The sequence below is a fragment of the Episyrphus balteatus genome, chromosome 3, assembly GCF_945859705.1.
Source record: "Episyrphus balteatus chromosome 3, idEpiBalt1.1, whole genome shotgun sequence".
In the NCBI taxonomy this organism is placed as follows: domain Eukaryota; kingdom Metazoa; phylum Arthropoda; class Insecta; order Diptera; family Syrphidae; genus Episyrphus; species Episyrphus balteatus.
Genome location: NC_079136.1, coordinates 51,855,944 through 51,878,312, shown reverse-complemented (window position 1 = coordinate 51,878,312; position 22,369 = coordinate 51,855,944). Strand labels below are relative to the sequence as shown.

General features: G+C 33.3%; 4 protein-coding genes across 7 annotated transcripts in view; 2 read left to right on the top strand and 2 right to left on the bottom strand.

Moving 5' to 3' along the window:
* Window positions 1-2,204, bottom strand: part of LOC129916306 (ras-related and estrogen-regulated growth inhibitor-like protein) — a 77,255-nt gene extending 75,051 nt beyond the window's left edge. For 3 of the 4 annotated variants that reach the window (XM_055996167.1, XM_055996169.1, XM_055996166.1), the window contains exon 1: window positions 1,468-2,204. The gene's annotated coding sequence lies outside the window, so the exon portion shown is untranslated. The remainder of the gene's footprint in view (window positions 1-1,467) is intronic. The other variant, XM_055996168.1, reaches the window with a different exon arrangement.
* Window positions 2,205-11,382: 9,178 nt separating this feature from the next.
* Window positions 11,383-12,777, bottom strand: LOC129916305 (spermidine synthase). Its single transcript, XM_055996165.1, has 2 exons — window positions 12,313-12,777; window positions 11,383-12,255 (listed from the first exon to the last, which is right to left on the bottom strand). Exons 1-2 carry the CDS (start codon window positions 12,444-12,446, stop codon window positions 11,514-11,516), a joined length of 876 nt encoding a protein of 291 aa, XP_055852140.1. The 5' UTR covers window positions 12,447-12,777; the 3' UTR covers window positions 11,383-11,513.
* A 4,405-nt stretch (window positions 12,778-17,182) lies between these two features.
* Window positions 17,183-17,674, top strand: LOC129916308 (protein PET100 homolog, mitochondrial). Its single transcript, XM_055996171.1, has 2 exons — window positions 17,183-17,297; window positions 17,350-17,674. The coding sequence occupies exon 2, from the start codon at window positions 17,367-17,369 to the stop codon at window positions 17,613-17,615; it is 249 nt and encodes an 82-aa protein (XP_055852146.1). The 5' UTR covers window positions 17,183-17,297; window positions 17,350-17,366; the 3' UTR covers window positions 17,616-17,674.
* An 86-nt stretch (window positions 17,675-17,760) lies between these two features.
* LOC129916298 (testis-expressed protein 10) lies at window positions 17,761-21,763 on the top strand. Its single transcript, XM_055996158.1, has 5 exons — window positions 17,761-18,045; window positions 19,815-20,985; window positions 21,039-21,282; window positions 21,340-21,497; window positions 21,561-21,763. Exons 1-5 carry the CDS (start codon window positions 17,866-17,868, stop codon window positions 21,746-21,748), a joined length of 1,941 nt encoding a protein of 646 aa, XP_055852133.1. The 5' UTR covers window positions 17,761-17,865; the 3' UTR covers window positions 21,749-21,763.
* The last annotated feature ends 606 nt before the right edge of the window (window positions 21,764-22,369 follow it).

The window sequence follows — 22,369 nt, the reverse complement described above, 5'->3', positions numbered from 1 at the left end:
ATCTTATGTTTTATTACTCTAAAAAAAAAGAGTTTTTAAGCTTAAGAGTTTATTTTAACTTTATGTCTCTTCTTTTGCAATTTTAGATTATTATGTAGGTAGTTTTTAATACAATAATCTGGAAGCACCAAAATAGGCACTAAGCTGGCTGGTGAGGTTTGTTAAATAAGACTGTGATAAATCCTAAACTCTATTTTCTAATTTTTATGCATTTGAGTTTTTTTTTTTAAATATTAAAAATGTTTTAATTATATTATTACATCAAAACGAAAATTGCCATTTAATTTCTTATACAACAGAGAATTAAAAAAAAAATCGTTAGAGCTTTTCAAAAAAATTAGAATTTTTCAAAATGTTAAAAAAAAAAAAAATAGTATGACACATTAAAACTTTCAATAAAATCACTTTTTCGTCTTCAAAAGATTGATTTTTGAAAAAACAAAAACTAATTTATTTTTAAGAATCCGAAAAATATTTTTTCCATCTATATTAGTTTTAACTTATAGGTTAATAAACCTCTTTTTTCACCTTTTATTTAAGTCAATGCATAAATTATTTATTTTTATATAACTTTTTTTAATTTAACCAATTTTTCCTTTTTCATTTAAAGACGCGGATTTCTCAACAAATCCTTACCATACAGAGAGTAAAACCAAACAAAAAAATTAAAGAATAATAGAACAATTCTTTTTGGTCCAGAAACTAGAAGCCTTGAGTTTTAAATTAATAAATGTTTTATCTCTTTGCATTTAAATAAAAATAAAACTTTTCGAAAATCTTGAATGAATATTGAACTTCTCCCAAAAATGGGTGCAACACTATAAGTTTGCCAATTCAGAGATCACCTTCACATATGCATATCAAATAATTTACAAAGAAAAAAGAACGTAAAAATGATTGTAATAAATAGTCCACTTAAAACATATGAAGCCTTGCCACATACAATAATGTCATTAACCTTAAATTTTAAGTGAAAGACACCATTAATAAACACCTTCTTAAAAAGTCTCAACTTAACTCATAAATAACATTCACATAAACAACTTAACAAAAAAAACCATAAACACTTTAACTTAAAATATCAAAATAGATAACTAAGATTGTGTCTACACTATTAATAATAAAAAAAAAAAATAATAAATACAAACAACAAAAGGGTAGACCAATCTGTCAAAATCCACCCACAAGCTCACACTCAATACTCAAAAAAATAACTCCCATTAATAAAACATTTGTCACACTCTCTGTGTCGTTTGTCCAAGTGCCCATCGAAGAAACTCGAAGGCAAAAGACAAATTTTAAAATTCCAAAACGTTTTACACTTGAACTTGACGTATAGCTTTGCATTTTTAACAAATTGTCACGCTTTGCAAATTTGACAACCATATAGCATCACTTAGCCAATCCCAAAAAAAAGTAAAATAGCGGTAGTGAAATACAACACACCAAAAAACAACACAAACTTACCGAATGTATCTTGTCAAATTGTTTTTGCAGCTGGCTTTTATGTTGTCTAGCCCTTGTTTGGTGTTATCCAAAAAGTGTTCCCGCACTCAGACAAACCACTTTACACTTTATGGATAGTATAAGTACGTTCGTTTTGCAATACTAGCTACTACGGTTCACCATAAGAGTACTTGCTTTTATGCTAACAAACAACAGGTTGGCGACTACTGAATGGCTATGCCATACATCAAGTCCGGCTTCCGTTGCGCGCGCACGGGCCGTACAAAAGCACTTAACATTCAATTCACTGCGTTATATTTGGTAGCAGGCGCCCGCAACTGCTTTCGTTTTCCTTATATTGAACTTGAAATTGGTTGTCAAACAAAACTACAAAACGATATAACTCAACTTATTGTGTAATTGTCACTTTTGCATTCGTGAATGTGAACAATTTTATTTCGCACTTAAAATTTCATAAAAAAAAGAAACAAAAAACTTTTAATGCTTCCGTAGCATAGTATGAAACATATCAAAATAAGGTCTTGACTTAAATTTCACAACATAAATCGATTGTACTTTGAGACCGTGTTGAATGGAGCTCTGGGTTCCTTTCGAAGGTATCCGTTGTACGATCGTTTGCTAACTGAAGTCGCGCACAACCAGACCAATGGTTTTAATCAAAAAATGAGGAGAGTTCTTTCGCAGCCGCAAAACCCAACCGATGCACAGGTTGTTCAATATGGAACTGTGGGAATTCAGTGGAAACCTTTTGCACAGATCAGTATTCAGTGCTCTGTGGTGCAAAATTGTGCACAACTTGTAGTTTTTTTTGATATTAACTTAACGATCAAGAGAGTAGAAACTTAACGATAAAAGAGAAAATTGGTTTTATTAAGAGACCGGCTTTTGATGAATATCATTTTAATTATTTTTGCATAGAACAAATTACGATCTTTTCTTCGCAAATGCGATCCACTACTCTTAAAATATTGTAAATAGATATACTGCAACCCTTCTGTTTGATAATAAATACCAATAGGTACTTGTCCAGGTTTTTAAATCTAAATTTCGATGTGAATATAATGTTTACACAAAAATACCCTTCATATTATAAAAGTTGATTTCTAATATTTGTATGAAGAATAACAAGTTAAAAAAAATAAAGTCATTGTTGTTGTGGATCAGTGGATCAGTGAAAAAGTCGGAAAGTAATTATCGAACTCTAACTTTGACATAATTGATTACATTTTTATTTGTTTTTTTTTTTTTTGTCTATGTTGTTTATGAAACGTCAATGTATTAATATTGTTATTAATTACATACTCGTAACAAATTTTAATACAAATAAATTTTGTATGTATCAAAGGATATTTTATAACAACTTTCAATGCGTCTTATAAAGTAAATGTGGATCACTGTGGTGTATACGTAACATTTTTTTGTATAGAAAAATTTAAACTAGTATTTCTATTGGTGACTAATTAATCAAACCAATTGACCTTTAACGATAACAGTCAAATCGTTTAAATCAGGCTCTTAACAGTTTATCCAAAAAATATATTTATTCGTACAGTAGAGCAGCTTTTTTAATGATATCTGGGCAACGGATTGATTGATTTCTATGATTTTTTATTTGTTCACCATGACAAAAAAATGGTTCTTTGAGCCACGGTCGTAGGGCCTTTTAACTTCATAAGGATTCTCTTTTTATTTCTTAAAGTGCTTATTCTTCATGAAGTTTTTTTGTATAAAAAAAGTGCGTATACGCCATACATTTTTTGTATGGCTTATTTATTTTTAAGTTTATTTTAATGTTTTAATATGTTCGTAATGCACTTTGCTATACTTACTTCAAATTTCTATAAAAATTTTTTTAGCTTAGATTTGATAGTTCTTGGGGTCTCTGTTCTGAAGTAATATGTAGGTACACATTTGATTTTCCATCATCAAACATAGTTTATTTCTTTTGGGGCCCCTGAAAAATTATTTTTGGGGCCTCAAAATTAAGTGCTTAGAGGCCCTTAAAATATAATATATATAATATAATTATATAATATAATTTTTTTGGAGCCAAGAATTAATAGGTATTGGTGCCTCTGTTCTGAAGTAATATTCGGAATGCCACCAATAACGTAATGTTTTTATTTTCGGCCCTGATGTATTTATGTTGGGGCCCCTGAATTGATATTAAATTTTCCATTTGATTGTTTTGAACCACTGAAGTAATAGCTTTTGAGGATCCTCAAATAATATTTGTCATGCCATCAGAAAATTTGATGAATATTTTTGGGCTCATTAGTAATAGATTTTGGGGCCCCCAAATTAATATTTGATTGCCTCTCAACTAACGGGGTTCCTGAAAAATTATTTTTTGGGACCCTTCATATAATATTTTTGGAGCCCCGAAGTCATATTTTTTGGGGCTCCTAAAGTAATATTCAGTAATCTATCAACAAATGTAATTTAATTTAAAAAACAATTTTTTTTATTTAAAGGCTTTTGGGGCCCCTGTCCTGAAGTTGTTTTTTTGCTTTTTTGGGGCCCCTAATGTATTATTTGTGGTTGCAATGATTTTTCAAGTAATATTTTTGGGGCCTTATGATAAAATTATAATTTTTCTTGTTTCCAGTGGGGGCCCTGGGGTCGGTGGGGGGGCCCGGGGCGCCGCCCCGCTTGCCCCAAGGGAGTGTACGCCACTGGGTATGTTACATATATGTTGCAAAATAAAATGCACGACTGGGTCGCACGAACTTGCTCTTAGAGTTCAAGTTGCTTAAATATTTAAGACTTTTTATATAGAAACTTTTGAAATGTAGGTATATAAAAACAAAAAAAAAAAAAAAAAACAAAAAAAATTCATTTTTCAAAAAAATAAAACAATATCTGAAATCAAATCGCCCCACAAAACAAGTATGCAGTTGTATTTGATATATTAAGGTGCATTTTTAGAAAAAAAATTTTCAAAATCGTTAGAGCCGTTTTTTAAAAAACTAATTTTTTATAAATAATTTTTTGAAAAAAAAGTTTAAAAATAAAACTGGTATGCCATTTTGTAGAAATAACTAATCAACATCTAAAAACAAAATTTCAAAAAAATTCAATGTCCCGTTTTCGAAAATTTGATTTTTCAAAAAAAAATTTTGAAAATTTTTTTAAAAATCCAAAAATTATTTTTTTCAAAATTTTATTTTTGGCTTATATTTAAATTGTATAAATGCTTTTGTATAAAAAATTTCGTTGAAATACAATAAGTAGTTTTGCAGAAAATCCGATTTGAAAAAAGCGGTCCTATGGCAGGTACCGTTAATAATGATTTTCAAAAAAAAAATTTTTCTTCAAAAGATAGATCTTGTTTAAAAACTATTATTTGAATTTTTTTAACAAAATCGTTGGAGCCGTTTTCGTGAAATTAAACTTTTCCGAAATTTTTGTATGACAGGTCCCGTTATTTTTGGTCCAAAAAAATTAATTCCAAAAACCCCTCTGGAGAGTCTCCAAAAACTGCTACATAGCAAGTTTGAAGTCAATCGGTCCATCCGTTTAGGCTCTAGTTCCTTATACAGACAGACAGACAGACAGACTGACAGACTGACAGACAGACGGACAGACGGACTTCCGGGACCCACTTTTTTCGCATTGTCTATCATCGTAATGTCATGGAAAAATGTTATCTCAACTTTTTTTTTTTGTACGAATGCATAACTTGATATATAGTACCTATATCGCAAGTAAAAAATTATATTAAATTTAAAGATGCATATAAATACCTAATGTACGTACTTGTACATATAAACCCAATTAAAACTAATATTCAAAGAAGTGCGTCGCATGTAATTGAAATTTATTCTGTTGCATTTGTGAAAAATCTTGCAATTGCAATTATTTTCTCTCAAAGAAAAGTCAATAATACTTTAACAAACTATTCGGAATATAGTCAAATAAATATGTCAAGACAAATACACATTATAATAGACTGTATAAAATTATCTAAACCCCTACATCAAAGTCAATTAAAATATATACAATGTCCCATCGACATTGACAAATTTACTTACCAATAACCATTCGAGATGCACAAAATATTCTTGTTTTTAATATGAGGACAATCATGTGTGTAGCCAGTAGCAGCATGCAGCGTAAATGTAATGATGCTCATTTTTGTCCAATATGCAACTTTACTTTGTATTTTAATTGACATGTTTTATTGATAACGATAAAATTGTCTTTTGCTTAGATCATTTCATTCAAATAGAAAGATATATTGCGTTTGTATGAAATGTAGAAATTATAAGCAATAATTCAAGGATATTATTTTCGGCGTCTTCTATAGTAAATGAGAAAAGTTTCTTTAATTTCATTATTTGATCGACTCTCAAAAAAATTTGCTTATCAATTTGTAATGTTTAACTTTAATTGGCTACAATTTTCCTTTTTGTGAGAAGAAGCTTTTACTTCACCGCTAACCAGTTGATTTTATTTGATCCCATTCACTTCTTAGTCCTATTTTTTGTATCCTCCCATATTTTCTCCATTTTGTGCTGTATAAAACATATTAGTAACAAAATAAATAATATTAAACAGAAAAATATTGTAACACTAAAGTGGTACCTTTGATTTCAGTAGATCAATGAATAATTTATTCGAAACACTATGGCGTATACGCAACAAAAAAAAAATTAAAACATTTTTTGGAACATAGAACCAATATTCGCTTTGATATCATGCGTATCCGAATACTGACAACAAAGGATTTATTTAAGTTAACACTAGCCTCGGATCGTTGTGACATACTGAGGATTTCCTGGGTCAGGTTCGTACCTTCAAAATTCTTTATTTGCAATAAACCAATAAATATTCAAAGCATATTCCTTTTGATGAGATATTAAAACCTCAATTGCTTAACCTAAATATGAGAAAATTTGTGAGCCCATCCATTACATAACTCAAGAGATTCCCATCGATTAAAACACCCCAATATAAAACTCGTATATATGTATGATCCAAAAATCGCACCCGTTTATTACCGAACTCACTCAGATTATTGTTGCCTCTTTTCATTCCAAAATTCACCATCATAATTTCAAGTAACAACAACAATAAAGGTGATTCACATCTTACTAAGAAGCGTGTTCTTTTAAGTCACGCGAAAGATGCGCCAAACGCCGAAAACAACCAATTAACTGTCAGTGCATTAACTCAGCCACGCAGCGCATCTTTCCGCGTAATAAATTAACACTGAGCCGTATCCTCCTCCTCCGTTTCAGTTGCGTGGTATTAAATTTTAAAATCTCGCTCTTTTTGGACTGAAAATAAACTTCGCTGGCATGAATGCAGACCAAAAAAAGACTTAAAATCCTTTTTGGCACACTGAAATGGTTGCCCAATTGCCCAGTACCCTAGTGCTTCACTTTTTTTTTGTGAGAGAGTGAATCTGAGGGTCGGTCTTGGTCGTCGATTCACCACAGTATTATATAGGGAATAATATTCTTTATCACACGCTATAATCTTGGGGGGTAAAATATTTGATCAGGCAAAGGTTGGAAATTCCGATATCATTTGTTTGACGGCAATTTCTTTTTACCGTTCGATAAGTGGGTTATTGGATTTGCGTGTTATTTAAGTGTGATGGTTGTGCGAGGGCGGGTTGCTTTTACTGTAAAAGACATTTAAGTCAGATTGAAATTGAGATTGAATGTGCGTTAAGTGATGTAAGAAGGAGCATGGTAATTTGGAGAGCAAAACTTGAAGAGTCAGTTTTTGCTTCATGTTGATGATAAGAAATTGGAAAAATGGATTTTTACTATTCTGAAAAGTTTCAATTTCAATGAACATGGTACAAAAAAGTTGCCGAACATAGTTTTCCCTTGGAGAAAGCAGTTTTATTTGAAATTCTTTTAAAATAAAAAATAAATGTGTTATAGACTTTTGGTGTCCTTCGAAACTAGTACACGAATGTTTTCTTCTACCATTGAGCGTATGGTTTGCTTAAGGGTGAGTGTACCACGGCAAAAACTTTCCACATTTCAAAAGATAATTGAATGAAATAAATTTGATTATTTAGTTAATAAATAAAGCTTAGAGTATTCGACCTTGTAATTTCTAAATTTGAACAATTTATTGTAATTTAGAGAGAACAAAACACGATAGTTTTGGTCGTTTTAGAACGACCTATTTGTTTGTGCTTGTTTCTTAGTCAGACTTAAAATTTTAGGTGAATTTTTTAGGCGAACTATACATTATATTCTAAATTAAGACCAATATTTAAGTTTGTAGCCTAAATTATGGTTTCTTGTGAAGAAAAATTATTGATTTAATACATAAATTTTTATTTAAAATAAAAACAAAAAAATGGGACAGGAATCGAGCCTCGGACTCGAATAATTCTCTGTTTAAGAAGCTACAGCCTTAACGGATGGATCAATTACACAGCCACACAAAAAAAAATAAAAGTTCTGACCTGGGGTTGCGACTAAGTTTTTCATATAGTTTTTGGGTCGCTGAAACCGAATCCGGAGTCCGTTTTGCCCCATTACGTCAGGTTTTCGAGATAAAAATTTTTTCTCTGATCTGGATGTGCGAATATGTTAATCATATAGTTTTTGGATCGCTGAATCCAGATTCGAAGTCAATTTTGTCCTATCACGTCAGGTTTCTGAGATATCCTCAAAAAAATGTCAAAACAGAAAAAAACAAAATTTCTTATCTGGGGTTGCGTCTAGGTTTTCATATTGTTTTTGGGTTGCTAAAACCGAATCCGAACTTTATTTTGCCGTATCACGTCAGGTTTTTGAGATATCCTCAAAAAATGTCAGATAAGAACTTTTTTTTTAGTTTAGACATTTTTTGAGGATATTTCAAAAACCTGACGTGAAACACCAAAATAGACTTCAGATTCGGTTTCAGCGACCCAAAAACTATATGAAAAACTTAGTCGAAACCCCAGATAAAAACTTTTGTTTTTTTGGTTTTGACATTTTTTTGAAGATATCTCAGAAACCTGACTTGATAGGCGAAATTAACTTCGAATCTGGATTCAGCGACCCAAAAACTATATAATTAACATATTCGCACATCGAGATCAGAGAAATAAATTTTTTGTTTTCATGACATTTTATGAGGTTATCTCGAAAACCTGACGTGATGGAGCAAAACAGACTTCGGATTCAGTTTCAGCGACCCAAAAACTATATGAAAAACCTAGTCGCAACCCCAGGTCAGAACTTTAATATTTTTTTGTGTTGCTGTGTTATCTTCAAACTTGTCATGAGCAGTTTTTTTAGATTGTGCAGATGATTCTATGGAATAAATTTTTTTAGAACCTTATCTAACGATACCTGTGATGCACCAATCCTAAAAAAGTATAATTTTCTCAAAAGTCATTATTAAAGGTATCTGTCATAGAACCGTTTTTTTTTAAACTCTAAATTTCTCTCAAACGACTTTTTAAATTGTTTCTACATTTTTTTATACAAAAGCATTTATATAGTCTTAGTATGAATCAAAAATTAAATTTTGAAGAAATGCATTTTTGATTTTTTTGAAAAAATGTTGAATTTTTTTTTTTTTTTTTGAAAAATCAAATTTTTCTTTTGAAATTTTGGTGTTATGTGTTGATCTATATTAACTACAATATGGCACACCAACTTTATTTTATTTAGAATTATAAAATTTAAAAAAAATGGCACTTTTAGGAATCGAACTTGGGACTTCCGCGTGTGAGCCGAATGCTCATCGAATTTTTTGCACTTGTAGGGTTTTGAAATTGCCGCTCAGAATCGCCGCTCAGCACGTGGCCACCTCGTCGCTCAGAATTGCCGCTCAGACGCTCAGGACGTGGCCGTAGCCTTCTTAAACTTTGTTTTTTTTTTGTATAAACAAAATTAATCACAACTGATGCTATTTTTCTTGTTTAAAATGTTCAAACAGGTGAACTTCTACAGTTATCAATATAATTCATCGAAATAAAATGAAAGTAGTAGCTCAACTCAAATATTAGTACTGTGATTTTTTACAAAATGCCCACAAACAAATTGGGCGAAAGGGGGTGGGTGGGCGAAAAAAAAGTGTGGTGTCAAAAATCGTGTTTTTTTCTAAGATTTTATGACCTCCTATCGAAAAAAGTTAAACAACAAAAAAAAAATATACATATGTATTAGGGATCCGCGGATTCAGATGCGCATGCGGATTTTTGAAAGTTAACACCTGAACATGCGGAAGCGGATGCTTATGATCTCATATAAAAAAATTAATATAAATGAATTAAAACAATGATACAGTTGTTATAAAAAACATTTTTATTATATGTGTTTAGTGAGAGAAATTAGAAAGAGGTCCATTAGACTTAATAAAAAGTAATACCGCTCACCTTCTCTGCATCAAGTCGGTTACATAGAGGTAGGTTAATTAAGCCTGATCTATTTAATAATTGTTCCCTAGGAAAACTGCCTTGTGGATTGGGTAGAAATTATTGGTAAAGACTCTACTGGCATATTGGCCCTTGAGATAGTTTGCGAAATTATCTAATTTGGGCTCTAGTGAAAACTGCCTAAAAAAAACAGTCATAGACCATTACTTGATGTGACTCCCATTGGTATGCGCCATTCGCCGGCTCCGCCCAACTTCTTTCATTGCGTTATTGCGGATTCGGAGGCGGATGCGGATGTCCCAATTCATGCGGATGTTCCGCATTTGCGGATCCGAATAGCAGCAACATCCCTAATACATATTATAAAAAATTATAGTTGTTGTTGTTGTTTTTTTACTTTCAAATACCTCTTATACTTAATTTTCCCATGCTGTAAATATTATTTTTTCTCAAAAATTAATGGCACTGGTCTAATTAATTTTCACGGTATTTTGACTTTTTCATGTTTTTTTTAATGTATTAATTAAAAAAAGTTAAAGAAGTAGTTTTATAATAGCTATTAAATTAGCGATTATTTTTGATTTTAGAACATTTCGCATCAAATTGGACATTTTTTAAAGTTAAAAATTATTTTTTTCATTGAATACTAGAGAAAACCTTGCTCTGAACAGTGGCTCAACGTTTCTGTCAAAAAATACCTGTAACTGTAACTTGGCCAGTTGCAGTTAAAAAAAATTTTTTTTTTAATTCCCAGATAGCATAACTTTTAGTCAAGAAATGGCTAAGGTACCTAAATAACTTTAGTTTTGACACTAAAATTCATGAAAAGCCCCACAAGCCCCCAAATAAATTAAGTAATAAAACTAAAAAAGAAAATGAACCTTATCCAGAGTTCTTTCATAAGCTGTGATTTTGTCGCTTTTAAAAAAACCTGGAGTTTATCTTATTCATAGACAATTTAGACTCACCTCTTAATAAATTTTCTATAGAAAGAAGCTGCTTCTTACCTTTGTAATAAATTTAAATTCCAGTCTAAGACCCGGTTTTAAAATACGAAAGATCCAAAAGATCCATTTGTTGAAATGGTTGGTTGAAATTATTTTTTTTGTATGAGATACAATAATTAATAAATACAACCATAAAAATTAAAACAAAACAGTAAGTAATAATCTGGATTTAGGTGGAAAAAACTATTTGCATGGCAAAAATTCTTCCTTTTCGACCGATTTTAGCTTTTTTTGTAACATAACACCTAACAATATTCTATTATTCTTTTTATTCAGCGATAAAATATACTCAGTTTAATTTTCCTTAGTCTGGCTTAGACATAATCTTCGAAAGATAACAAAGTCGCTCCCTTGTCATCCAAGTGCAAGGATTTATTCTTTCTTATAAACACGCCGATTGGGATATCTGCTCCCATATCTAATTGGATTGGTTTATATTCGGTACTGAATCTTTTTTTGCCAATTCATCTTCTACCTTTGTAATAGAAAAAATAATTTTGTTGTTTCTTATTTAAATGTATTTAACCCAATACATTTTTTTAAAAGCATTTACAAGTCACCTCATTAGTCGTATTTCATTAAATTTTTATTCGATTTTCAAAAAAAAAAATATTACAACAAACATTATTTAAATCTACAATAATTCTGTACAAAATAATTCTTATTCAGCATAATTTGCCACTTCCTTCTTCGAATTAAGTTTCATAAAAATGTTTTTCAATATAACGAGGCAATGTAAAGGCAGCTTTGTGCATGGCCGTCGAATAATACTTCAAATCCATTTTATCAATTTCTTTGTTAGTAAATTGTCTTGCTGGTTCATCGCGAAGTGATCTTGATGTATCCAAACTTCCAATAACAAATCCAATATTACCACATGGATACGATGGAACTGATGTCACAGCATATGCAACCTGTGCAAAATGTTGCTTACAACCAGACATTGTTTTTTTAATATAATTCTGATCTAGCCAGAAACTGCCTCCTTGCGATGAAACGATACCACCTTTTCGGAGAGCATTTTTCATCAATTCATAATAGCTCTCTTGGAACAAGCTAACAGCTGGCCCAATTGGATCAGAGCTATCTGTTATGATAACATCAAACTCATTCTTGTGTTGCTTCATGTATTCGAAGCCATCTCCAATCGTAAGACGCAATTTGGGATGGTCAAAGCCACATGCCATTTTTGGAAGATATTCCTTGGACAGATCTACGACTCTGTCATCAATCTCCACCTGATGGACTTCCTCGACATCAGGATGCTTGACAACTTCCCGGGCAACACCGCCATCACCCCCTCCAACAATAAGCACTTTGCGAGGTTCCGGATGACAACACAAAGGCAAGAATGAGATCATCTCTTGGTAAGACATTTCGTCACGAGAAGTGCATTGAATGATTCCATCAAGAATCAGGCACGTTCCAAAAGTTTCTCTATTATAAAAAATAAGCTTTGAAATAGAGGGGAAAACCCTTGCAAAACTTACTTACGTTTCGACAATTTTGATATCTTGAAACTTTGATTTTTCCTCGTGAAGTATTTTCTTAACTTTCAGAGAAAAACATTGACCTGGCCAAAGGTCATCTTGGATTTCGCTAAACCAACCTTTGTGAATGGCGTTCATATTGTTATTTATTTGATTTATAATTAATTAAATAAATGAATAAAGCCGGTTTAAATTTTAGCACAAAAATTTGGTTAGTTTGGTTCTTCAAATAATAATGCACCGGAACCTGTTGCTTTTTTAAGCTTACTTAATGGGAATGAGCAAGATTTGACTTTGCTTAAGTGGAACGTAATTTGATTCAATAAAAAAAAGAAAACTTTTATCTGGAATGAAACACAGCAATAATTATTATAAGCTCAAATTAATTATTGGTGGGAATATGTAAACAATTTAATAGGTGCAACGTGCATTTTTTAAATGCTGATGTAGCAAGATTCGCACAAAAACAGGCTTGCCAGATTTTAGGTAGTCGGTTGAGAACTTCCTCCAAAAGTCAGAATGTGCGTTCTTTTTTGTAGCTGTAGTGAAAATTGAAGCTTTTGAGCCAGATGTCAAACTAAATGGTGGATTTACATACCGTCGGCGCACAGTGCGGCGACTAGTGGAAAAAAATCAAAAAAAAGAATTTGCCAAAAATGTGAAGCAAGTATGCCAAATTCAAGGTAAAAAGCATTGACTTAATATATATGGACTGCTAGAAGCATATTCAGGTTGGTTCCACTTGTTTCTTCGCGATACTAGCGCCCTAAAAAAAAGTGGAGAATAAGTGCAACATTTTTGACGAAGTGCGAAAGGAACAAATATAGAAAAACAGAGAAAGCCCTACCTTTTAACGACAGATGTCACTCACTAAAAGTTTCCTCTTTTCGCCGTCTAAGGTTATACAGCTAGTAGAGCTAGAAAGATGTGGAATCATTTTTTTTTCAATTTTTGTATGGAAAAGTCAAACGATTAGCAGTCCATATATAATAGGTCAATGGTAAAAAGTCTGAATGAATAAATCGACAGTTAATTTATGATTAAGTTCAATTTTCTGTTGTCAGAGATCCTCAGAAGATCAATAAAAAAAAAAAAAACAATTAGAGTTGGCCACACCGGAGGGTACGCGGTAGAGGTACAGGTAACGGTACGGGTATTTGTATGGAAAAAATTCCAAACTGACACATCAACGTTCGGGTGTGGAATTTTTTTAATACAAATAACGTTGCCGCTATCCGTACCGCTACCGCGTACCCTCCGGTGTGGCCAAGCCTTAAGGCTTGGCCACACCGGAGGGTACGCGATAGAGGTACAGGTAACGGTACGGGTATTTGTATGGAAAAAATTCCAAACTGACACATCAACGTTCGGGTGTGGAATTTTTTTAATACAAATATCGTTGCCGCTACCCGTACCGCTACCGCGTACCCTCCGGTGTGGCCAAGCCTTTAAGGCTTGGCCACATTGGAGGGTATGCGGTAGCGGTACGGGTAGCGGTGAGGGTACTTGTATGAAAAAAATTCCAAACTGACACATCAACGTTCAGGTGTGGAATTTTTTTAGTACAAATATCGTTACCGCTATACCGCATACCCTCCGGTGTGGCCAAGCCTTTAAAGGCTTGGCCACACCGGAGGGTATGCGGTAGAGGTACGGGTAGCGGTAACGATATTTGTATGAAAAAAATTCCACATCTGAACGTTGATGTGTCAGTTTGGAATTTTTTCCATACAAATACCCGTACCGTTACCTGTACCTCTACCGCGTACCCTCCGGTGTGGCCAAGCCTTAAGGCTTGGCCACACCGGAGGGTATGCGGTAGAGGTACGGGTAGCGGTAACGATATTTGTATGAACAAAATTCCACATCTGAACGTTGATATGTCAGTTTGAAATTTTTTTCATACAAGTACCGTTACCTCTACCCGTACCGCTACCGCATACCCTCCGGTGTGGCCAAGCCTTTAAGGCTTGGCCACACCGGAGGGTATGCGGTAAAGGTACGGGTAGCGGTAACGATATTTGTATGAAAAAAATTCCACATCTGAACGTTGATATGTCAGTTTGGAATTTTTTTCATACAAGTACCGTTACCTCTACCCGTACCGCTACCGCATACCCTCCGGTGTGGCCAAGCCTTTAAAGGCTTGGCCACACCGGAGGGTATACGGTATAGCGGTAACGATATTTGTACTAAAAAAATTCCACACCTGAACGTTGATGTGTCAGTTTGGAATTTTTTTCATACAAGTACCCTCACCGCTATCCGTACCGCTACCGCATACCCTCCAGTGTGGCCAAGCCTTAAGATTTGTAGTTACCGGTTAAAAGACCATTTACTGAAGAAATAAGGAACATTTGATATTTTTTTGCTAGGTTATCATTCAGGAGAGAAATTATAATTATTCTAACTGCATATTTTTTTTTCTACATGTAAATTTAAATTTTTTTTGAGAGTCCAAATCAAAGCTTCTTTGTTCGTGGTAAGTACTAACTTTGATAAGCCATATATTTGGAGAGGGGTCAGATGGAAAAAAAGTGTTTTTATTTAAAGAAAGAAAACAATTATATCTTTTAAAAAAAGTAAGTTTTGTCTGCAGAAACTTGCGCTTTCTCTTGCAACAAGTGTTTGTTTACGAGTATTTTTTACATAATGTGTTCAGCTAGGGAGCTTTTGGATGTTTGTTTTTCCAACCCAACAGCCCGATTGCGTGGTGTTTTGCAGTTAATGAAGTCAAAACTAAATATGCAATCAAATTTAGAGCCTGAAAATCAAGAAATCTTAGCAAAACACTTGTTTTTTTTTATTTTTTTCCCGAATTCCCATACATACAAGTTCCTGGATCGAATCATGTATACAAAAGTAGGCGTGGCAGGGGGCAAATAGGGTCGACTCTATTTTGTACTTTTGAACTCGCCTAGATAATCAAATTTCTTCAATTTTATTCAAATTGTGCAAGCCGTTTTCTAGATATAAATATGCACACTCAGAAGTGGGCGTGGCAGGGGGCGTGGAAATTTCGTGTTGTTATTACATTTAAAAACAATTTTTTTTCCAAACTCAACTTTTTTTTAAAAATTTGATTTTTTTCCAACATCTCCATACAATCAACGCACTGTGCGGCGTCGCTTCAAGGCTTGGCCACACCGAAGGGTACATGCGGTAGCGGTACTGGTAATTGTATGAAAAAAATTCCACATGTGAACGTTGATGTGTCAGTTTGGAATTTTTTTCATACAAGTACCCGTACCGCTACCGTATGTACCCTTCGGTGTGGCCAAGCCTTCAATCAAAGCCCTGTTCCATTGAAGGTGGTAGTCTACCAATAGTAGACGTTTTGGTTAATCTATTGCTATCATCTGCTCATGCTCTTCTTCCCGAGTAGATACGATTTGTATTAGGGGTATTCACGATCCGGTGCACCAAAAAGGTGTAAGATTGCTAAATTTTATTTTTCTACTGCTACAACTACAAAAGACAAATTTTGTACCATTGTATTTTATTTTTACAATAGGGTTAGGGTATAGCAAAAGTGTAAAGAGTGTATATTTGGTTATTTAAGTTTAAGAAAATGTTACACTCTTGCACTTTTACAACGATACAAGAGCATTTGCATCGAATCGTGAATACCCCTATTGTATTCGTCGTTGAAAGTGCGTTCCATTGAAAATCGCTATAGTAAGCTACTAGTAGTACTTTGCCACCTCCCAAAGGAACAGAGCTATTGAATCAAACTCATCGAAAATTTGTGAAGATGTACAAAAGTATATTAAGGCCCAACTATAATAGGCATATGCGCGCATAGGCTTATATCAAAATCCAACGAACTGCTTCGTCCTTTTTTTTGAAAAAATGAGGAGTAGCCATAGTTGTACAAACAACGTGGATCAGCCTTGGTTCAGGAATTTAACCCACCGATTTTGGTGGATTAGCTGCGGGTCATCTTCGGTTCAAGCATGAATTTGGCTATTTCTACATATTTGAACCTTAAACCAGTGCTAAACTTCAGCCTTGCTACCGATTTCAGAAGATAAAAGTTGCTGATCCACGGATTAAATATTTGTACAACTGGCCCTAAGAAGTGTAGATCTGACAAAGAGGTGTAAGTCCAAAGGATTTCGTAGTCGAAAATTACTCCGGAGCAAAACATTTTTTACAAATTACAAAGCGTCTTACGGGAGTCATCACATACAAAAATGTTGTCATCCGTGCTCTTTTTACCTTTACCGTCATTGATTTGGAAGAGCCTTATGGGGATTTTTCACGAGTCGATTTTTGCCGTGCGGCAAAGCTTTTTGACTCGGGTGAACGTATGTCGCAGGCGACTAAAGTGACAATCCCTATAGGGGGGTTCACATTGACCAACTTACCGGACAGACCAGCTGCCATTTGTTCTGATCTGATGCTGTTTTGATTATGTGAACACTCATCCGACGACGGCCTGTCCTGTTTGCCGGATGGTTTTCAAAAAATTTTGATTTTTTGGTGGTCGGACATGTTAGTCAATTAAACGACATGTCTGTCCGGCAGAGAGTGATAATCCATTCTCTCTAATTTTAAAGCAGAATAGGGTAAAGATACATTAAAAATAATCTGAAAAATGGGTTTTGATGAAAATTGTCTCATGAGTGTGAAGAAAAATATAGTTCGGCCATCAGGCCAAATGACAATCGGTATGTCTGGTAAGTTGGTAAATGTGAACCCCCCTTATAGAAAAATCCTGGTCGAACGACATATCGTGCGGCTAAAATCGACTCGTGAAAAGTGGGCATTAGAAATCAAAAAATGTCTAATGTAAGCTTCACCCTGTACTTATGTCCTATGAATAGTGTAAGTCAACCCTTAAGTGGATTCTATGATTTATCCATCCACAATTCACTATCCACATTTCAGCTGTCATTTTTTAAACAGCTGATCCAAATCAAACAAGACAAAAGAATTTATTCAATCGATCAGTATTTTGTGTTTTTCCAAAGTTTTTATAAAATTGTAAATATTCCAGCTAAAACCTTAAATTCTCATTAAAATTTTATACTTACAGCATTAAAACTATACACCATGGGTGGTTGGCATCTTGAAATTGGCAAAATGGCATTATACATGACCTTTCCCGTTGCACTTTTCCATATCTTCAATCAACCAGCTTATTTTGAAGAATGGGTAACCAAAACCAAGCGAGATATCTATCCACCAGATAGTGAGAGTCATCGTAAAGAACTTGAAGATGCTATTAAAATGATTCGAGCAAAACAAGAAGAAAAACAAATGAAAGCTTTTGAAGAAATTGAGAATAAACGCAAACATTAATTAGTTGTAAGGTTTTTAAATGGAAATAAAGATTTTATAGAAAGTACATATAGTAAGTACATATTTGTTGTGAAATTATTTATTTATATAACAAAAGAGAAACATCATTCATCGCATCGGCATTATGAAGTGAATTTTGGAACGTAAACAAACAACTGTCAAAACTGGAATCGCACGTGTTTACTTTTTTTTTATTCTAGTTGATTGTTAAAGGTTTTTTTTATATTTTTCTTTAAATTTATTATTTAAAATGGGAGGACATCATAAAAAGAATATTCGTGCTGAAAAAGCAAAAGTTAAACTAAAGGGTGCCAAATTACCCAAAGGTCTAAATATCACCAAAACCGATTTTAAAGTTAAGAAAATTGTTATCAAAGAACAACTTGCCGAGTCTCAAGTTGAAGATGGCAAGAGAAAACTAAACATCAAGGTAAAAATCATCATTGTCTTAATCATCAGCTTCTATTATTATTTATTTATTTATTCTATGGATTTATAAATCTTTAAGACTAGGTACTTACAAATTTCATTAAAAGCTTAATTAATTCAAGAAATACAATATTTTTGCTTTATAATCATTTCTATTCATTGCCAAATCTATTTCATTAAAGTAGTTATTATAAAGCGAAAGCGTAATGAGTCTATTGAAAGATTCATTACAACCATAGTTAAATCTGTGTATTTCAAAAATTTGCAAAATATTCAAACTTTTAAATAAAATGCATGACTGGGTCGCGCGAACTTTAGGTTTGTTCGTTGTGAGCTCTAGGGCACTCAAGGTCGCTCCGAATTCGTTGTCAAGCGTTTTTTGTAGCTTCTTTTCCAACCAGAGTTATTTCCTCTGTGCAGGGCTGCGAGAAATCATGATTTAGCATGATTTTCATGTTTTTTGTACTAAAATCATGTTTTAATGTTTTCGTGCCCAAAATCATGTTTTTTTTTTTTCAATCCAAGAGAAAAATCTTTATAATCTTTTTGTAAACCAACAATCTTTTTCACTAGGTGAACTGTTTTTAAAAAAGTTATTCAATACCTACATGAAGTATGTATATATGAAATTAACCTTAAATGAGTACAAATTATAAACTGAATTGTGTTTTCAAGTTTTATTCCCGCCATTTTTGTAATTTAAGTTATAACTACAATGGCCACCTTTTGAAAAAAAAGTGGGAAAATTACAAAAGCAAATAATTATTTTTTCCTACAAAGGGCAATTTTTCTCGAAAAAAAACTATAAACGTTTTGAAGTCAAGATTTAAGAATTCTGCATCACAAAATAAGACGGCAGCATTGTCATGTCCGTATTTCCAATAGAAAAAAAAATTGTAATTTATCTAATGAATAAAGGAAGAATCTAATCTAATCTAAGTTTGAAAATTTTCACTTTAAGAATTTTTGCCAAAAGTACCCTGTGTAGTTATACCTTTCATACTTTATTTATTATTATAATACTATTTTCTAAAATGAACTCGAAATAATTTGTTTTATTCCCCCCTATGTAAAATTGACGCATTCTACATAATAAAACAAATACAACCTATATAACAGATATGTACATATTTTATTTTCTACATTTTCGACTTTTCTGGTTCCTGACGAATGTCTAGAAGAAGTATGTTTTGCTTTCATTTAATCGAAATCATAGTAATGCAAGGTCCAAGATGCTTCTTGTTTTTTGTTGTTGCTCAGAAATAAGAGTAAGTGGTGCATCAAAATCTTGAGGTAGAGCAGAAGAACTGATTTCGCTCAACAAAGAATTGGATGCAATTTCATATGCACTTTGGTTTCTGCACCCCTTCTTTAAAAGTCTGTTGGGTTAAAAGGGCGCTGTCGTCGACAAGGACCAAATTTGAAAATTCCCTATACAGATGGGACTTAATTTCATACAAAAAATATATAAAAAATCATAATGTAAGGTGAGCGCAAGCTGTTTCGTCGTAATGTCATATTACGATTGCTCTAGGTGGCTGTTTAGTTTGTTGAAACAAATCTTTTTCGCTATTCGCGAACTAAATTGAACTAAGTAAGAGAACTAAGTTCACTAGTTCACCAAGATGAACTAGTTCATTGAACTAGTTCGTTCGCGAACTACACAAGCCTAGTGGGAATAAAACAACCTAGAGGTTGTTCATTTTCTTTCAAATTTTGTTTTTTTTTTTATATTATATTTATTATTATATTATATCCAACTCTTCTCAGGAAACCCTTAATCGCCTTAAACACAGTAGCTCCTCATTTCGTACGGAAGCGCTTCGCAATCTTCGGGAATCTAGTTTCACTTCAGATGAAATTTTTCGACATTTAGGTGACTTGATTCAATCTATCGCTGCAATCAGTCTCGACATCGAAAAAGACACTCGGCGAGAATGTTTTAAAACTCTCAGTAGTCTATTGGCCACTCTACCCACCGAAGCAATAGAACCATTTTTCCAGGCTTTGTCTTCGTATCTGCGATGTGCTATGACTCACATCCAACCATCGCTCCAAGAAGACTCGCTTCTATTCTTGGACGTCCTCCTGCTCCACGTACCGGTGTTGGTGGCTGAAAACAGTACAAAAATCTTCCAAAACTTTATTGAAATGATTTCCAAGATTCGTACGGATGCTAAACCAGGACGAACACTCACTGTCAATATGGGTAACAAAACAACAACAATCCAATGGCGTAGCAAAGTACTTGAACGTCTACAGGGAATGCTAAAAACTCTCATCGAAAGTCATCGGAATCGGTTAACGATTTCTTCAGTTGGTCAAAGTTCTCGCTACAAGATTACCAATACTTTTAGTGCTGTCCAGCCACAGTACTTTCCTGTAGTAAAATGGCAATTGAATGAGAACTGTGACTTATCGCAGATCTTTAACAAATCGATAAGTGAGAAATCAACTTCGAAGGCAGATCAGAGTTCGATTCTTAAAGGATACATTGAAAATTTAATGCCATTGCTATTTGAATCTTGGTTAGAAGTTCGTAGTAGCGAAAATGAGAACTCCTCAAAGGAGGTGATACTTTCTTATGACGCGGCCAAAACGCTCAAGATTGTTCTTGAAATTCTTCAAAATCTTTGGGTACTTACAGAAATGCTCGAAGCTGAGATCAACAATACGGATTTGAGTAGATGGTTTCGTAAAGAGTATGCCGATAGCTTTGTAGCAAATTTTTTGGGTACCTTTCCCTACAAACAGGGTGAAGGTTCCCGTTTAGCAAAGTCAAAATCGAAAGGGGCTGCATCTGAGAAGGAGGTACTCGAAGCTGGTGGGCCACATTGTCTGCTGCAGAACACAACTCTGGCTTATTTGATGTGTGTTTTTTATGAGAACAAGTTGGATAAGAATGTTGAAAAGGTCGCCGAAATGTTGAGGTTTCTAACGAGTAAGTAAAAGTTACATGAAGCCTGTTTCGTTTATGAATCATTTCTTATTTAGAAATTGTATCTGAGATCAAAAGCACCCATTTGGATGGTTTTCAGTGTCTTGAAAAAGCCTTAAGGGCAAATCTATACCATAGTGGACTGACGTTGCTGAGGTATGATCAGGAAAATACACGGGCTCTTTTGAGGACGGTGATAAATTCAGCTCAAAATGGCTACTTTACGAAGGAAGGACAAACGAAGGTGTTGATATTGCTATGTGATATTGTATCCTCGCCAAAATTAAATTCTTTATATGGGTTAGTATTCTTATTGTTAATCAAAAAATTTCTATCTCAACATTTGATGAATTTTAGACCAACTGAATTTGATTCTTGGCTATCGGAGTTGCCCAAGCAGATTCTACTGAAACCAACGATACCACAAGAAGCGCTTATGGCTTTATCTAATCTTGGAAAGCAAAAAAATGTTAGATTCCTTAAGGCGTTACCTTCTATTATTGAACCAGTTATTGGTAAGCTTTTGTTTTGACATTAATTTTGTTGCTATTTAAATAAGTGGTGTTTTTCTTTTTCAGAAAATATTCAAAAAGTCCAAGTTCTAGGAAGTGAAAATGCATTCGAAGGCAAAAAACTAATTATGAATCTGTTTTTCTGGACAGATCGTTTTAGTCTAGAACAACAAAAGGAATTGATTGTAAAAATTGATGCACATGTAACTGATAAGAGAATATCAAGCTATTTTAAGTTTATTGTGACAAAATAAAATTTATATAAAAAAATGTAAAGCAAGAAGTTTTTAGATAAGAGCATTAACATAATGGAATTTTTATTAGCAACCATAAATCATTTGATATGGCCCTTGTTGCAAGTATCGTTTGTCTATCGATAGACGACTTTTGTCGATCATCGAAAATGACTTTTGGTATTGTGAATCTCTATCGATAGAAGACTTTTGTCGAAAATCGATCATCGAAAATGAATTTTTTTGTTGTGAAATTCTGTTGTGAACGAAATTTTTCGTTTTATCGTTCGATGTTTTTCGTTTACAATTTTGCTATCGACTCAAATCAAGTTTATAGTCCACAATAGAAAATATTTTTGTCAAAAGAGATACACAATACTAAAACAGATATTTATCGATTCGATCGACTTTATAGCATCGAAAGTTGAACGACACTCGCAATAAGGGCCTATTTATTTTTTTTTTGCACTCTTGTGCTTCTTCTGACAATATTCCAAGTGAAGTGATAGATATTCGATGATATTTTGACTATTAACCAATATTTTATGAAGTGTAGATGTAAATAGTTGTTTTTTTCAAGATACTTTTGTTTTAAAGGGATATAAGGTAAATTCGTACCAAAAGCCATTTGTCATAATATTC

Coding starts and splice junctions, on each gene's coding strand:
- LOC129916305 (XM_055996165.1), bottom strand. CDS start 12,446: ATGAACGCCATTCACAAAGGTTGGTTTAGCGAAATCCAAGATGACCTT. Junction 12,256..12,312: donor GATATCAAAATTGTCGAAAC/GTAAGTAAGTTT, acceptor TTTTTATAATAG/AGAAACTTTTGGAACGTGCC.
- LOC129916308 (XM_055996171.1), top strand. CDS start 17,367: ATGGGTGGTTGGCATCTTGAAATTGGCAAAATGGCATTATACATGACC.
- LOC129916298 (XM_055996158.1), top strand. CDS start 17,866: ATGGGAGGACATCATAAAAAGAATATTCGTGCTGAAAAAGCAAAAGTT. Junction 18,046..19,814: donor AGAGAAAACTAAACATCAAG/GTAAAAATCATC, acceptor AACTCTTCTCAG/GAAACCCTTAATCGCCTTAA. Junction 20,986..21,038: donor AATGTTGAGGTTTCTAACGA/GTAAGTAAAAGT, acceptor TTTCTTATTTAG/AAATTGTATCTGAGATCAAA.